This window comes from Liolophura sinensis, chromosome 6 (assembly GCF_032854445.1).
Source record: "Liolophura sinensis isolate JHLJ2023 chromosome 6, CUHK_Ljap_v2, whole genome shotgun sequence".
Classification (NCBI taxonomy): domain Eukaryota; kingdom Metazoa; phylum Mollusca; class Polyplacophora; order Chitonida; family Chitonidae; genus Liolophura; species Liolophura sinensis.
This window is the reverse complement of record NC_088300.1, coordinates 29,454,152-29,470,622: the sequence shown is the minus strand read 5'-3', so window position 1 is coordinate 29,470,622 and position 16,471 is coordinate 29,454,152. Positions and strand designations below refer to the sequence as shown.

The following is a 16,471-nucleotide window of genomic DNA, read 5'->3' as shown; positions in this document are numbered from 1 at the left end:
GATACGTGTGAATACCTTGTACAAGAGTAGATGGGGGTGGGACTTAAAAAGTCACATCTGGAATTGGAAATTTCTCTGGTTGTAGTTTCACCGGTCTGGTAAATGGCAAAGTACACTGACTTTATTTCAGGTAAAGGTCATTATCAAATGACAAATTTGTGAAATCTAAAGATTTTCTTCTAGGTTTTGCACTCCAGAGATATTATCAGACTTTATATTCAATTATGCAAAAATTATCTCAAGTCTGAACAGAAATATACAGGGTGTAATTCAGGTTCAGCATATTTTTTTCTGACGCTGCACCTCAAAATTTTAGGCTGACAAGTGCCCTTTGAAGTAAAATGTTGCAAAAGTTGTCCCTTTAAGAACACAGCACCATATCGAGATAAAACTGGCATTGTCTTATACATCTAGATTATGGCTTGATGTTAAACCCACAGGCATCTCACACCCCTGTACATAACTGATGTTATTGATAGTGCACGTACAGATTACATTTTTACATGACCAAGGAATTATTTCATTAGTGCCAGAAGTGATAACTTCTAAACTTAGAACACTGAATTGTACACGTATGTGGAAATCATAATGCTGCATTTGCTGATCAAAATTGGGAACAGGACTGAATCTACAGTTACAGTAGTGGGTATACACATATATATATATATATATATATATATATATATATACAGTGTGTATATACAAGTACAGGCACACACATACCCTAACACTGCACACACTTTTACAGCAATGTGCAGTGAACACTTAACTGTATCATAAATTACAGGTCTAAGTGAACATTTTACAGAGGGTAATTATAGCAAATCCACAACACAAATTAGCATCATCTGCACATCACTAAAATAATGTTTGCCCATTACAGTGTTAGGATTCTCAACGTGCACAGTGGAATAATACGTGCAAAGTGGAATATTACGTGCACAATGGAATAGAGTTGAGTTCAAAGTGGAATACAGTTACGTGCAAAGTGGAATAGAGTTGCGTGCACTTCCACAACAGAAAGTGTTGACATTGACCACCTGTATTGCTATATTGCTATGTAATGTTAGAGATGAAGCTGACCAATCAATTGAACAATTGATTTCAAAATAACAAACAACCAATTTTGGATCTGATGAGACTCTAAACAAGTTTTCATTTCTAGGTACTCTGCCTCATTATAAATTTCATGACAGAGGGCATTCCTTGAGCAGGCAAAAGATTGTTACAAATGTGTCAACAGTATATATAGACATAAGGCCGTCATTACAAATATTCTCCTTGGGGCTAACCAGACTCATCCTGTGCTCTAAAGTTTTTATTGAGATTATGATGGAATATCTTTGTATTTGTTATTTTTCTCTCAATGTTAAAATACCTTTCAACAATATCTTTTCCACTGGTCGGAATAAAGAAAAAAATACCCTACCACCCTACCCTACATTGTCAGTCCTGACAAAGAATTTTTTCAAGATGGACTGAGTATGTGTGCATTCACATAAACCTCTGCCATTGCAGTGCATAGATTGGCAACATGAATGACCTTCAAATGACCTTCAGCCAAGCAAGATGAGCACAAGTTTAGAAAGGTCTGGTGCAGAGGCACACCATACATGTAGATGTAGCCAGGCAGCATGTTCTATATGTGAACTGCCTTCAGACATGTCGGGGTTGGTGTATGCCTGTAACCCATGCAGTTGAATGACCTTCAAATGAATTTTAGACATAGAGAATACAGGTAAACGACCCTCAGACATGTCAGGGGTTGGGGTTGGTTTCTCTGTATGCTTGCAGGGCATGCCTGCTGAGCTCAGAACGGTGGATATTCCTCAAGCACATCAGGCCCTGACCAATAATGGTTTTGGGCAGCTCTTGGAGACGCACCCACTGACTAACAGCGTACGAATAACGGAAACAGGAGGTGAGCTTTCGAACGCCTAGAAAACCTCCAAACACATACAGATGATTGTAGTGGAACCTGTATGCAAAGTTTCGCCTGTTCACAGATAGAGGCAGGTCTCGTTGGATCACAAACTGAGGACACTCTGCGAACTCCTTGGTTTGGCAGTGGAAGGCCAAGGCGATTCTGGAGGTCAGCTGGGTTATAACTACCTGATCACCCACTGGGAATATCACAGGGCAGAATATGTCCTTGACTGCCTGGTACAGGAGACCGTGAGGAAACTTCTCAGTGTCCACGAGAGCAAAGTAGGTCTTAGGTTTTATATCCTTGTCTTCTTGGCCAGCCGATATAAAAATGTACCTGTTGTGCAGAACACAGGCCTGCATATGTAACGAAGACAAATGGCAGTCCTTGGCTGTGGTGAAGATCTTACAGCGACAAACGAATTTACGACGAGGCCCACGGCGCCGTGGGTTCTTAAGGACAACCTGGTATACTTTCCAATCTTTGTTTTCTCGTTTCGTGTTTGGACAGCACACGGCATAAACATGCCCGCCACAACTTACCAGCTGCTCGACCTTGAAGTCTTTGGAAGGCCTGGGGACCTCCGTGGTTTTCCAGGCCAAAGTTGCTACTTCATTGTCCTTTGAGTACACATGGAATGCCTGAGTTTGCTTCTTATCAAACTGCTGCAGCATAGTCTTCTCTGTGATGATGATGGTGTCATCTTCCAGACAAGTCATGGACGGTTCAGATATTGTCTCCAGAAAACCAAAACTGTTCACTGGTTCCCACATATTATCATCCAAAACAAACCCCACATCTAGACTGTGAACAGAGCATAGGCATTCGTTATGGGCACAAAAAAAGTGAAAGACTTCCTTTGTGTCAGATATGTTACGTTTGAAGCGCAGAATACCCGCTTGGGACTGTCTGTTGAACTTAGATATGTGATTCTGACACACTGGGCTTCCTAAAACGAGCGGACACTTTTCAATGTCGCGTTCAAAGACGTCTTGGGTGAAGCGCTCCAGACTTAGACAGCAGAACAGGTCTTGAAAGTACTCCTTCCTGTTTAGCAGATCGTGTTCCACCCAGGACACTATATACTGAAACATTTTTTCTGGTTTGACATGATCCAGAGCTGGGTTTTGTACAAACATTTCCATGGTGTCAAGACTAAGAGAATGGTGGTGATGGCCCGCTGCTATCTTACTGAAGTTGCTCAGGATGTAATTGTAGGCTTTACCGTACAGATTCGGGAGGTCGAACTTGGCTGCTAGTAAGCACAGTTTTACGCTGTTCCTTTCCGTCAAGTCGGGGCCCATTCTGGACGCGAAGAATGACTCGCAGGAGTGTTTGATGTTTGCGACAAGGAGGTAGTCTGCGGTACGGAGTAAAGCTTCCATGTTTTCCATTGTGATCCATATCTCGCCTGTGTACAGATATTTCAGGATAGCGTTGATAGAGGCTTCATCTTCTAGATTAAGATTGATTCTACCTGTGAAAAACAACCATTCTCCCTCATTAACTACATGTTCCGTTGTTAATTTTTTTTTACATGCATTCATTTATATGAATGTTGTGTGGGTGCAAGAACTAAAATAAATATAATTCTTATACTATGGCAGTTAGCTTTATGAAACTGGAGTTCCAAACATAAACAACCAGCTTGCAGAAACTTAGTGGTGAACTTGCCCCTTCCAACCAGTGACCTTTGCGCCTGTGTATGGCCATAGATATGGACACTATATTGGTGGAAGACAACTTGTCTTCACTAAAAGTCATATAAAAGTGTCCGAGGTGCTGACCTCTTATTGTTGTTGAGGCTCCACCAACATGCGAGTGGGCCTCTTTAACTTGACTAAGATCTGCTATCCGTGTTCCATTAGAATGCTCCATCATTTTCAGTCTACCTTTTTAGAAGATCACATTCAATACACAGTACCAAATATGTCCCGAGATTGTTCTTTAGCTTATCCAAACTTATCTCTTCAGGTCGGAGAAGATTTGTAACTTGACACTTAGACGAAGGAAAAAGTCTTACCAGTTTGTCGTTCAGATAGCCCACTGTCATACAAGGCTTTAAAGTAAGGTGAAACCATGAGAACTGACCAATGGGCCTTCTGTTCCTGTGGACAAAGAAAATACAAGAGCTTCTGTGAGCCAGTTATGAGACTATCTGTATGGACAGTTAACACTAACTGCTCATGCATGTGCACTCTTTTCTCGAATCATGGGCAACTGATGTAATAAAACTCTTTCATTGTTCCTGAAAAAGTCAAATACAAAACAACTTTTGATTTACCATATTTCTCCTACAATTTAGCATCTTTCGCATTCATTCTTCCATCTTTCAGGGCCATTTAAGAGTTTTCATGAAGTCTGATGAATTTCTCAGCAGAAAAACTTATGTGTTGAGATAAAAAGTATCATTTTAAGGCTTTTTTTTGTGCTGTTGAAAGTACATTTTTAGATACTACAACTTTCGGTGGAACACAGTATGTGATCCACAATCTGATAACTTCTACATTACTGGTATTCTATGGCTATTTCTGTCGTTTTCGGGACTACCCAAGCGCTTGACATCCGTAAGGTAGGCCTAAATACAATTAGGAACTGTTAAATACATGCACATGTATTCCTTTACAAGGTATAAATATTTTTCTACCACAGACAATCAAGGTACCAACCCGTATGTGACATTAACCGTTACGACCCTCAAAATAGCGCAAGCGCATTCAATAAATTTTCATGACATAAAATTATCAAACAGGTATCAAACAGAGATGGTGTCTTCACTTCCATTCATTCTTCTAGTGGCCTGTGGTGTTTTATGAGCAGAATTTAGAAATTTATTTGTTTGGGGATAAAAAGCAAAGCAAGAAATCTATGGAAGCAAAGATCTCATTACACAGTTCTACATTTTTGCCTGAATGCCATCTGCATTTTAACATCTCCCTGAGCAGAAAAAATTGTCTTGTATAACATTTAAAATGTCTGTCAGGTACAAAGTCATTATTACCAGACACATTGTCAGGTGACACTCAAATAGTTACTTGCAGATTAGCAATTGCAGGATTCATTCACAACAGCTGATACCATGTATAACAGTTTTCAAACATTGCCCACTTTCAAAAAAAAAAAAAATTGTTAAGTTTTCAAGCCTTATGATTTTTTTTTCCAGGAATTTACACAGGGAGGCTTAAGGTTCACCTTAACTATGACAGACCAACCCTAACTATGACAGACCAAGGATATGACAGGGTAAGAATTGCGAACGAATCCAGTTGGATTCCCAGCTGTGTCTGTCGCAAGAATCCACAGAATCCAAACTATCAGCAATCAAGAAAGTTCAATAAAATTAAACACACTTGGAACAGTAAAAATAAAGTTTAGCATTTCAATTAAATTTCAGATCTTTTTTGAATCATGGACAAAATTATATGTAGTTACATTGAAATTTCTTCCTCCCACAAGGGTCTTTTTCAAGATCGCTTTACCATGCACCGCCATCTTTAAAATCCTGTCACAAACCACACTGTTCACAGAGAAATGGTCAAAATTAATCTCTGCAATATCTCGTCAATACTCTAGATCAACTGATTTTAATTTAAAAATTCTAATTCTCATTTGTTCAGAATTGATCTGATGTCTTTGTGACAGAGACTATTTTCTGTCCCTATACTGATCACTAAGGAGTCCATGTAATGAATTAAGTAGTTAAAATCATAGCCGTTGGTCTTTAATCTTCTAACAGTCTTGATAAACCTGGTTTGTGATTGTCTTAACATCATGAAAACAGTAAAATCAGCCATTTATAGTCAATAAAGACTTTACTGTTTTACTTTTCATTTGCATTTGCTGCAAAACCTTTTTAGGCAAATCCTCACACAAATGGATTTCTGTAAAAAGTCTAATCCAGGGTATGTAGGAAAACGGCATACATAAATATTTACACTATATTACAAAATGATGAAGGCTTTCAGTTTCTCTTTGTTAGCAGAAGGTTACCATGGAAACATAGCCAATTACTCGACCAACTATTAACCGCAACAACAAGTCAAAGTCAAAGTTGGCAAGCACTTGCTTAATTTTCAGGAAAGTAGCAAATTACAGGTAGCTACATTCTAACAAACAATTCAGCTCCTTCCACTATCCTATATTCTACATGACCAATCACAACATTCCAACTAATAGCATCAGAATAGTCACATAATATGTTGGCTCTACTCACCCGTCCATGAATGATAAGTGTGACGTCACATAATTCTGAATTCTCCAGGTATTGCTCATACAGGACCTCTCCTAACAGGGCTCGCTGCTTGAAACTCACAGTTGACCTTTTCTCTCCACACATATACCTACAAATATAACATCATACATGCATACATTAGGGATTCGAACTCACCTGGTGCACGCTCTCTTGCATCTGAAGCAAGTTCGATGGCAAGTTACCTGGCAGGTAAAAATCCCTCCCACGTAGTTTTTGCCTATGTAATTGACTGACTACGTCACAGCTTTTTGATCAGGTGAAAACCCTTGACCCCTGTCCACCTCTTAATTCATTTAGCCCAGTGATAAAGTCAAAACCCTGCAGTAAGTTTTGGCTACATATGTTTATGATGGCAGTTATGAGAAAGTTTCATACCTAAAAAAAGATTCTGAGTCTTTTTATCCAACGGGAGCTAATCTCCAAATATTTTGCGTGGATATTCGTCCAGTCCACAACCCAGACAAACTCTCCACCACCTCGCATTTTTTAAACATGTGTATTGTGGAGAATAGCACTGGGGCATCTCCCTTTAATTTCATCGACTTTCTAAAAAATGAGGCACACTGCTGATATAAAAAGAGCAGATGCAGCAAAGTTTAACTTGAATTTATGGTAAAATAATGAACATTTAGAGTGAAATGGGCTATGAACTATGTGCCCTATTTGACATTTTTTAATTTGCACCATGTTTTGTTTACACTTTTATATCCCTACGTACATTGTAAACAATCATATTGCCTGTATCAGACACATATATGCATTGGACTTATGTCAACTCCTCGGCCAATCCTGTCATCTTCCCACTGCTCCACTATGAAGCGGGCCATGTGATTTGCTGCTCTAGATGGTCGCAGTGGCCAAAGAGTGAAAGCCTTCATGGCTGTAATAAATCTATTATATAGCAAATATGGACATATTGTGGCGAGTGGTGGGTGTGGAAAGCAGGTCTTATGATTGGTGTCCTTTATTTGCACGACTTATTCGATAACAAAAAAAAAATCGGCCTGGACCTTCGTTGAGTACGAAATTAACACTGTTATTACCAAGGCTCCAACGACACCATGCCAGTATAAAAAATTAGGATTCGGAGTTGGGAATACATCGAGGCTACTCATTGGGCTGCGTCTCTATACTCAAAATGGCATGCTTGAAACTTAAAGCTGGCTTCTGTCTCTACAAGGTTAAGCCATGTACACCAACGAAATCTATGTAAGAGCTTTGGCAACTGTTGAGGCTGTTAAATGACCATAGTTGTTGTTGAAAAATCTGAGCTAGTCATGGATACATTTCAGGAAGAGGAAGTAGAAGGAATAAAAACTTTTTTCATATCACTGAAATGCGATTTTATGTATATATAAGATAACTGGCATCCCTTTTGCACCAACAACAATTTATGAATAATACCTAAACATGTTCTCACGACCAAAATGCAATCTTCCTGTCATTGACTTGTAACTGCATGCCAAGTTCTCCGCGTGCACCAAATTTGGCGCCAAAAGATGACAGTTCGGCAATTGAACAAACATCAAAATTCAATGACGTTAAGCACACAAAATAATGCTATCAAAATGCCGACCTACCTGGTTTACGGCAAACCACTTGTAATAAATTACAAAACAATTGAATTATCTACGCATTTGTATGAAAAATATGTTTAGATTATTTCAGTCATCCATTTCAGCAATACAAAAAGACCAAATTTGTTGCTGGATGTAATGAAATGAAATCTAATTGTCCGTATCTTACTCTTAAACTAGATTTGTTTTGCTTTGGAGCGAGCGCAGTTCTCGTGACGTTTCAGATTTGACACACTTTCATCTACCTCGGAAAAATTCCTAGGAAAGAATTACTTGCAGGAACATTTGGTCCAGACATTTGGAAAGCACACTGTATGCAGAAAAGAAAATTGTCTTTTGATTACTTGGAACGAGAGTCTCGACATGGACTATCTTCCAGGAACAGCGAGTCTGGTGAAGGAAATTGATAGTATGTTCTCCCACCATTTGGTTTTCTTACGTGCGGTGCATAATGGTGATACTGATAGTGATAAAGTTACAGCAACAACACAACAGTATGACAAGCATCATAAACACACGTGTACCTTTGAAGGGCAGAGCGCCTTTTCATTCTGATAATGGCATGGTCATTGTAAGCAATTTTTCATACCCATAATGGGAACCCAAGAGGCAAAAAAAAAAAAAAAAAAAAGCCCATATTAAGAGAAGTTAAAAATTTTGAAATTTTGTTTATTTTCATGTGTAAGCCCAGTCGACATTTCAGGGGTCTGGGGTGCTCACGCAGATTTAGGCAAGACAAGATGTGGGCTGTCGTGAACTACCGCAGCTAAAAGACGTGATTTTGCATTAGGTGCCAACGGCATCGTTGAGTTGACAGACAGATGTGTATTTAGTCTAGCAAACTACCATAAAATAACATGTTTTATCTCCATTAGTTGTATGTCTGTAATTAGTATGTGTGCACTGATTAGTTAGACCGTCCACTGAGAAATATTCGAATACACCATAACCAATGTCCAAGGCTGCTCAACCTTTAATCAAAAAATCTGCCACTCGCCAAAGTTATGTGGAACAGATTCCAGCGCTAATAAACACTTTCACATATGTTTATCTGACCAAATGCACATCATATTCTCTCAGGCCTTTTCCATAACCACACACATTTTGTGATGTCAAAAATGAACATACATTTAGATTGATAAGACAACTTCAGTACTTATGATATGTTAATTTCAGTATACATCTGCCATGTTATTGTAAACTGTCCGTAAGCTTTAGCTGCTCTGCTTAATAAGTCACTTTCGCATTTCAGAAGGGCGTCATTTTTTTAACGGAAAATGCGTGGGATCTCACATTACAGGGAAGCTGGCTGCTAATTTTCACTGAACAGCCCATGTTTTAACCTGGCGGCAGCATACTTGCTACATTAAATGTTTGTTTCATTGAAATTCTGCATTGGAAATTGTGTCCCCTAGTAAAACTGGTAAAAACAATGGAGAAACTGAAAACACCAAGTAAAAAGTGTTACTTTGAAAGCTTGCTGTTATATTGGCTGTGAAAAGGAGAAATTTCAAAGGCCACTTCCGCGAATGGGTGCTAATTTAATCACGGCTGTTTTGTTGTGGCGAGTGTAGTGGCACATGTTCCGAAATAAGAATGTCGCTTATTGTCTCAGGTACATGTAAGTCATGCTGCTTTTATTGTAATCAGTACTACCTGTACATCAAGACCAGTCAATATATAGAACTGAAATTCGTGAAGGTTATGTTGTTTTCCTCATAGTAATGACATTTTATGTCCATTTCAGAAAAGCAGCTGGTTGTCCTGCGTGATGGAAGAACACTTATTGGATACTTGCGAAGTATAGACCAGTTCGGTAAGAAAGCTACAATACATTGTATTTGATTTTGATATAAATGGCAAACTCTGTTGGTGTGGTCATGTGTTCACCTTATTTACAATAGGACCAGTAGGACTAGGTGGCATTTGTAGGTGAATAAACCTTTGAAAGTAAGAATTTTATGAATGTTTAATATTAAATCAATGTTTAATATTAGGGTATGGACTTATCTGTGATTGACTAGTGTGAGAGAGAGATGTCAGATTATGCCAGGACCTAATCCAGCTCTTTGTGTCTGAAAAAAAAAAAAAGAAAAAAAAAAAACCGGCCTACATTTATTATGTAAAGTGGCATGAATGAAGATAAGTAACCACAAACTGTTTTGGAAAATGTTGTCTATGACTACTGGGAAGATTTGTGTTGTCGGCACTATATACTGAGTGTAACTGCAGTCAGCATCGATTCTTTGTATCTTTAATGTTCTTAGTTAGAGTGAGTGAGTGCTTGGGGTTTAACGTCGTACTCAACAATTTTTCAGTCATATGATGACGAAGGAATCATTAGGGTGCATGCACGTGTAATGTGCCTTCTTGTTGCAGGACGGATTTCCACCACTCTTTTATTTAGTGCTGCATCACTGAGACGACTTACCGAAGGCAAGTAAGCCGCCCCGCCCGAGCCATTATACTGATACGGGTCAACCAGTCGTTGCACTATCCCCTTCATGCTGAACGTGAAGCGAGGAAGTTACAACTTCCTCTTTTAAAGTCTTAGGTGTGACTCGACCAAGGATTGATCCTGGATCTACCGGTCCCGAAGCGGACGCTCTACCAACTGTGCTATCCGGGCCGGTTGTTCTTAGTTAGAAGAAGTGAAATGATAGCAGGTTATATGTGTGAAGGTTTTCCAGCAACCTGCAGATGATCATCGGCTTTCCCCGGGCTCTGCCTAGTTTAATCCCTCCATAATGCTGGCAGCTGTCGTAAAAATGAAATATTCTTCAGTATTGTGAAAAACTACAATCAAAATCAAGGTCTGCCAGCAATCTGCAGATGGTCGTGGGTCCTGGCTGCCATCACATGAGTGAAATATTTTGAGTACGGCATAATACACCAATCAAATAAATAAATAAATCCAATCAAAATCAAATTGAATGATGGCCTCTTTTCAGCAAACCTGGTCCTCCATCGAACCATAGAGCGGATTCATGTTGGGAAGAAGTATGGCGATATTCCTAGAGGTGTCTTTCTTGTGCGAGGAGAGAATGTTGTCCTACTGGGAGAAATTGTGAGTATGTAATGTCCTTATGATGTGAAAATGGCAAGGTATTGCTAGCCCATATCTTCGCATGAGTACAACAGCATACTAGTAAAAACACCAATCAAATGAATAAATAAGTAAATAAATTCAACTGTCGATTTGTCATAAGAAGGAGTAAACTGATAAAAATAATTGATGTGTTCATATTTCAGACATTTGTGAGCTTGGTGTGTTATCCAAGATCTCGTCATTTCCTAACAGATAAATTTAGCGACATGTTTAGATGCAGTAGTAATGTGTCATTTTGCATACATGTGGGCAGAGCTTGATATCTACTTTTATGGCTCTTGTACAAACTCTAGGGGTGAACACATGCCTCATTCAATAAATACCAATAAAAACTTGTTTTTACACTCCAAACTTCAAGTAAAATACAGTACTCTAAAGGAACATATATTTAATGGTTGCAACCTGTTCAATGGTGTAACTTAATGCCTGCCCGCATGCCAAATGCAGTTAAAAATCGCAGGCATGTTACTCGCTCGCGTAGCCTGCCCAAAGGGGCAGCCACTATTTCTCAATACCATTTTCTCCTTTACAAATACATTCAACTTGTAATGTCCGATGGGGGCCTCCATGGCTCAGTCGGTTAGCGCGCTAGCGCAGCGTAATGACCCAGGAGCCTCTCACCAATGCGGTCGCTGTGAGTTCAAGTCCAGCTCATGCTGGCTTTCTCTCCGGCAGTAAGTGGGAAGGTCTGTCAGCAACCTGTGGATGGTCGTGGGTTTCCCCCGGGCTGTGCGCGGTTTCCACCCACCATAATGCTGGACGTCGTCGTATAAGTGAAATATTCTTGAGTACGGCGTAAAACACCAATCAAAAAAAAAAAAAAAAAAAATAATGTCCGATGGATGTCATGCGTTACCGTTTTACTCTTCTGTTGTTGTTGTTAACTCCACACATTGTGCCTCAGCCACACAATAGTTTCGCAAATTGGTGAGGAAGTTTTCTGTGTTCTCTGTGACTCGGTTCCTTGCGGTACAGTAACTGCAATGCATACATCCAGAACAGTAAGCCGGGCACAGGAGAGATTGTATTTTTAATGTCAAATCAGTTGCTAACGAGAAACTGCAATTTTGGGGCATGCATCGTTTTCTAATGAACATTGTTCCAAAAAGTCCAACAAAGGTAAAGCTACTGGTTCTCAATTAAATTAAACATTGAGGTCTGTTTTCAACAATTTCGGATACTCAGTTTGTAATGCAATGTAATTTGCAACACGCAGTTGGCTGTTAAATCCACTCCGAAACAGCGGCACACGCCGATTTCTGGCATGGACTGAGAAGAGATGGGTCTTTTCGATCACTCTTGTAAGTTTTAATGAATTTCAGACTAGTTATATGCAGAAAACCTGATAAAGTGTTGACTTTTTTCTTTTCAATATCGCAGCGTGCATGCGCGACGCATTGGGTGCATCCAAAATCCAGATTGTATCTGCGGCCACAGGCAGAAAACATGGATAAAGAAGCAGATGTGCTCATGCTATCCTCAAGCCTTGACTGGAACCTTTAGAATTGACTGACTCAGCAAATTGTTCTTTCTATTCTGCATCCATGATGACTGATGAAATCTTGGCTAGTTGTTATTTAAGATTGTTTTTGTGGTCTTGTCTTGTCAGGTTGATTTCCGTATTTTTTGGCATGTGGTTCTGAGATTTAAGTACACCCGACTTGCCATGACAGCAAAGTTATTTTGACAAGGGAGAAGGAAATATTTCTGTGGATTTCAACAATATTTTGACTCAGGAATGGATTTATTTTCGCAGGAGTGGTAATAAAGGTCCTATTCTCTTTAATGCGCACCAGAATTTGGAGTGTGCAACCATTTCGAAGTGGATTTAAATGCCCACTTCCTTCCGCAAAGTGCCCTGCGGAATGAACCTACCAGGCTTTTTAATTCAACAATTAAACGTTGAGGCAGGTAAATATTAGAAATTGTTGAAAACTATAGACCTCAGCATTTAATTTTATTGAACTAGTATGACCAAGTCAGGAGATTGATCAATTTATATTGTGCTTCATTGTGTCATCCATTTCGTCAAGGTCGTGGGTTTCCCCCGGGCTCTGCCCATTTTTCACCTACCATAATGCTGGCCGCCATCATATAAGTGAAATATTCTTGAGTACGGCGTAAAACACCAATCAAATAAATAAATAAATAAATTCATTTCATCAAGGGCTTTTTGGTTGGTAATATTTGGTTCTGTCGAACATTGGCTGTGGGTAGGTGGATTAAGACTTTTTCCTGCCCTGATGGCGGGCCCTTTCCAGTGAAGGCAGGCTGACTCGAGGTGCAGGCTGCCCTGATGGCAGGCACCAAAAAAAAAATTAAGTTACACCACTGATATTACATATGTATTATGCTGGTTATAGAACCTGGCCACAGAGGAGAACCCTAGTCTGGAGCAGGTGTCCATAGAAGAAATACTGGAGATACAAAGAGAGGAGCAGCTTGTCAAACAACAGGATGAAGAAAGGAAGAAAAAGGCCTTGTTAGAGAGAGGTTTACAGCCTCATACAGACGGGATAACAGACGACTTCTTCTAGATGGATGCCATGGTAATAGGTCTGATGGAGGACAGAGCATTAGGTGGCCGGTGTGAAAGTGTCTTGTGAAAAATGTACGTGACTGGAGATCATGACGATGTGGTTGATTAGAAAGGCAACTGTAGTTACATTAAGCAAATGTTGGCCAATGTGAAAGTGTCTTGTGAAAAATGTACGTGACTGGAGATCGTGACAATGTGGTTGATTAGAAAGGCAACTGTAGTTACATTAAGCAAATGTTGGCCAATGTGAAAGTGACTTGTGAAAAATGTACGTGACTGGAGATCATGGCGATGTGGTTGATTAGAAAGGCAACTGTAGTTACATTAAGCAAATGTTGGCCAATGTGAAAGTGACTTGTGAATTTGTTTCGCAGCTTGAGGAAAGGACTTGTTTAGGAGAAATCTACAGCCATTGGCCATTGTGGAGGTGACTTCTGATACATATCCATAGCTGGTTTATTCGAAATCCCTGGATCTGTACCTAGATTTTGCATCTATTGGCCAGTGTGAAGGTGATTTATGAATATGTTCTGTGCCTGGTGGATGGGACTGGTGAGAGAGATCTACAGCCATTGGCCAGTATGAAGATGACTTGTTATGGAGATCCTCACCTGGAAAATATGAGGATATCATGGATTGGAAAGGGAACTGTAGCTACATCGTGCACTAGGAAAGCAGGAGAGAGAGACACCTGTAGCTGGAAATTGTAAGGATGGGTTGATGGAAAAGCTGCATCTGGACAGTCAGCGTAACTCGGAAGATGGGTTTATAGAGGAAGAACTGGAACCAGACAGTGTAACAAGGGTTTGGTCAAGAGAGAACTGCAGTGGAAGGACAGAGCTTAGGTCTGTAATTGGAGGACTAAAAATAAGGCTGAGAATATTACACCACCCTTCTTCCTGAATAACTCCAGTTATATTAATTTTTGTTATCTTTTCTTTTACTAAGATACTACATGTATTATGTGAGAACACAAGCTCCTACCTGTGCATAATATGACAGCCAAAAAACAAAGCCAGAAATGGTGTAACAAGATGGCTGTATTGAGGTCATGTTGAAATAATGTTTCATGATATTTCTAAGGAGGATTTGTAAGGATCAGGGGTTGCTGGTACAAAGCATTCGTAGGCTATTAACTTTATTGTGACTACCATGGCAACGGTGTTAAAAACATCTGTTGCCATGGTGGTTAGTCAAGTTAGGCTACAAGCGTGTTACCGTTGCAAGCAGCCCCAGAAAGGTCCTCTGTAGTTTGTCATAGTGTTCTGAGAAATTTTATTTATGTATTGTTCATGAAAGGCCACTTTTTTGATCCATTTTTTCTGAATGTTGGGCACATAGGTGCGAGTAGACAAACAAATCTGGCAGAAGACACAGCAAGAATGAACTCCTAGATCGGCTTTGTCAAGGTGAAGATGATTCCGAACATTTCACTGTGAGTTTTGGCTGAGATTGCCAGTAGTACATTTAAGCGATCAAATTAGGGCCTCATTTATTAAGCGGCTCACTCTAGGCTTTCACTGGCCACGTATGCTAAAGGCTTTTGCCTTATGACCTTGACCAACAAGGCTGGCAGATTTGATCCAGCTCGCACAGGCCTGCAAACCAGGAGGCTTGGACGTCAGGTGCAGTTGGTTTGTGACCAGGAGGCTTGGACGTCAGGCCAGGCGCAGTTGGTTTGTGACCAGGAGGCTTGGACGTCAGGCCAGGCGCAGTTGGTTTGTGACCAGGAGGCCTGGACGTCAGGCCAGGCGCAGTTGGTTTGTGACCAGGAGGCTTGGACGTCAGGCCAGGCGCAGTTGGTTTGTGACCAGGAGGTTTGGACGTCAGGCCAGGCGCAGTTGGTATGTGACCAGGAGGCTTGGACGTCAGGCCAGGTGCAGTTGGTTTGCGACCAGATTCTTACACTCAGAAACCTGACCCACATCACAGAAGTGACATATTCTTGAATGGCAGTCAAATAAGACTTGTCCCACATTTTCCCACTTCACAGATTGTACGTTTGACTACCATTGCCATCATCATTGTGAACATTCCATTGTCTTGGTAGTTGGATGTGTATTTTAACCTGTGCCATTGTGAAATGGGATTCATGGTCTTCGTGCATACATTTGCTTTAAAGTTTCCTTCAACTTCAAGAACAAGATTTGGGGGCCTCCGTGGCTCAGTTGGTTAGCGCGCAGCGTAATGACCCAGGAGTCTCTCACCAATGCGGTGAGTTCAAGTCCAGCTCATGTTGAGAAGGTCTGCCAGCAACCTGCGGATGGTCGTGAGTTTCCCCCGGGCTCTGCCCGGTTTCCGCCCACTATAATGCTGGCCGCCGTCGTAAAAGTGAAATATTCTTGAGTACGGCGTAAAACACCAATCAAAAAAAAAAAAAAAAAAAAGAACAAGATTTAAATATCATGACCTTATCAATGGTATTTAATTATAGACTCAATCCTGGTGGATTGGTTGATAATCAACTTTTTTTGGTAAGGTTTTGCAGTAACCAAGTTCTCATGTATCATTCTAACCAATCTAACATCATTTAATATGCTTATGAAAAAAAGTGAAGGGAAGTTGTTTTAGCAAGTTTTGCGAGAATTATTTCAACTTGATGTTTAAGAATGGTTTTACAGTACTACATGAAGATAGTAATGCTAGTTTGTGGAAGGTCTAGGAAGTGAATTAAGTTTATCTTTTATTTACACTAAAGTGTAAAAGTTTAATTAATGTAAATATTTACTATTAAATGCTAAGTAATGGTGTATGGAATGTCCTGATGGTTCTTCATGTGAACTGGACTTTACGACATATGATCACACTAATTTTGGTTAATTTACCGTTATGTATGTGGCCAGTGCTAAATGAGGATAACGGTGCTGCACTACTGTAATACTTGTTTTGTTATGGATGAATTCACAGTATGGAAATCGTGTAGTTGTTCAGACCCCTTATTTAATAATTGTTTAAAAGGGAAAATACCTGCTCAGCTGTGTGCTTTATGTCTATGCTCAGTGACTCAAATGCTTAAACCTTAATGCATATAAAAATGTATTGTGTGAAAATAATGAACTTTGTTACA

The 16,471-nt window shown here is 39.9% G+C and overlaps 2 protein-coding genes across 2 annotated transcripts; one reads left to right on the top strand and one right to left on the bottom strand.

Moving 5' to 3' along the window:
• Window positions 1-922: 922 nt before the first annotated feature.
• LOC135468896 (kelch repeat and BTB domain-containing protein 2-like) lies at window positions 923-7,628 on the bottom strand. Its single transcript, XM_064747360.1, has 4 exons — window positions 7,584-7,628; window positions 6,141-6,267; window positions 3,951-4,035; window positions 923-3,404 (listed from the first exon to the last, which is right to left on the bottom strand). The coding sequence occupies exons 1-4, from the start codon at window positions 7,622-7,624 to the stop codon at window positions 1,759-1,761; spliced, it is 1,899 nt and encodes a 632-aa protein (XP_064603430.1). The 5' UTR covers window positions 7,625-7,628; the 3' UTR covers window positions 923-1,758.
• Window positions 7,629-8,049: 421 nt separating this feature from the next.
• LOC135467904 (U6 snRNA-associated Sm-like protein LSm1) lies at window positions 8,050-16,471 on the top strand. The gene is made up of 4 exons (XM_064745827.1): window positions 8,050-8,165; window positions 9,504-9,572; window positions 10,708-10,823; window positions 13,229-16,471. Exons 1-4 carry the CDS (start codon window positions 8,120-8,122, stop codon window positions 13,400-13,402), a joined length of 405 nt encoding a protein of 134 aa, XP_064601897.1. The 5' UTR covers window positions 8,050-8,119; the 3' UTR covers window positions 13,403-16,471.

Bases quoted from the DNA above. Each gene is read 5' to 3' on its own strand.
- LOC135467904 (XM_064745827.1), top strand. From the start codon at position 8,120: ATGGACTATCTTCCAGGAACAGCGAGTCTGGTGAAGGAAATTGATA. The intron at 8,166-9,503 runs GTATGTTCTCCC...TGTCCATTTCAG, and splicing joins TCTGGTGAAGGAAATTGATA to AAAAGCAGCTGGTTGTCCTG. The intron at 9,573-10,707 runs GTAAGAAAGCTA...GCCTCTTTTCAG, and splicing joins GCGAAGTATAGACCAGTTCG to CAAACCTGGTCCTCCATCGA.
- LOC135468896 (XM_064747360.1), bottom strand. From the start codon at position 7,624: ATGACAGGAAGATTGCATTTTGGTCGTGAGAACATGTTTAG. The intron at 6,268-7,583 runs GTATTATTCATA...TTATATTTGTAG, and splicing joins GGTCGTGAGAACATGTTTAG to GTATATGTGTGGAGAGAAAA. The intron at 4,036-6,140 runs GTGAGTAGAGCC...CTTTGTCCACAG, and splicing joins CACTTATCATTCATGGACGG to GAACAGAAGGCCCATTGGTC.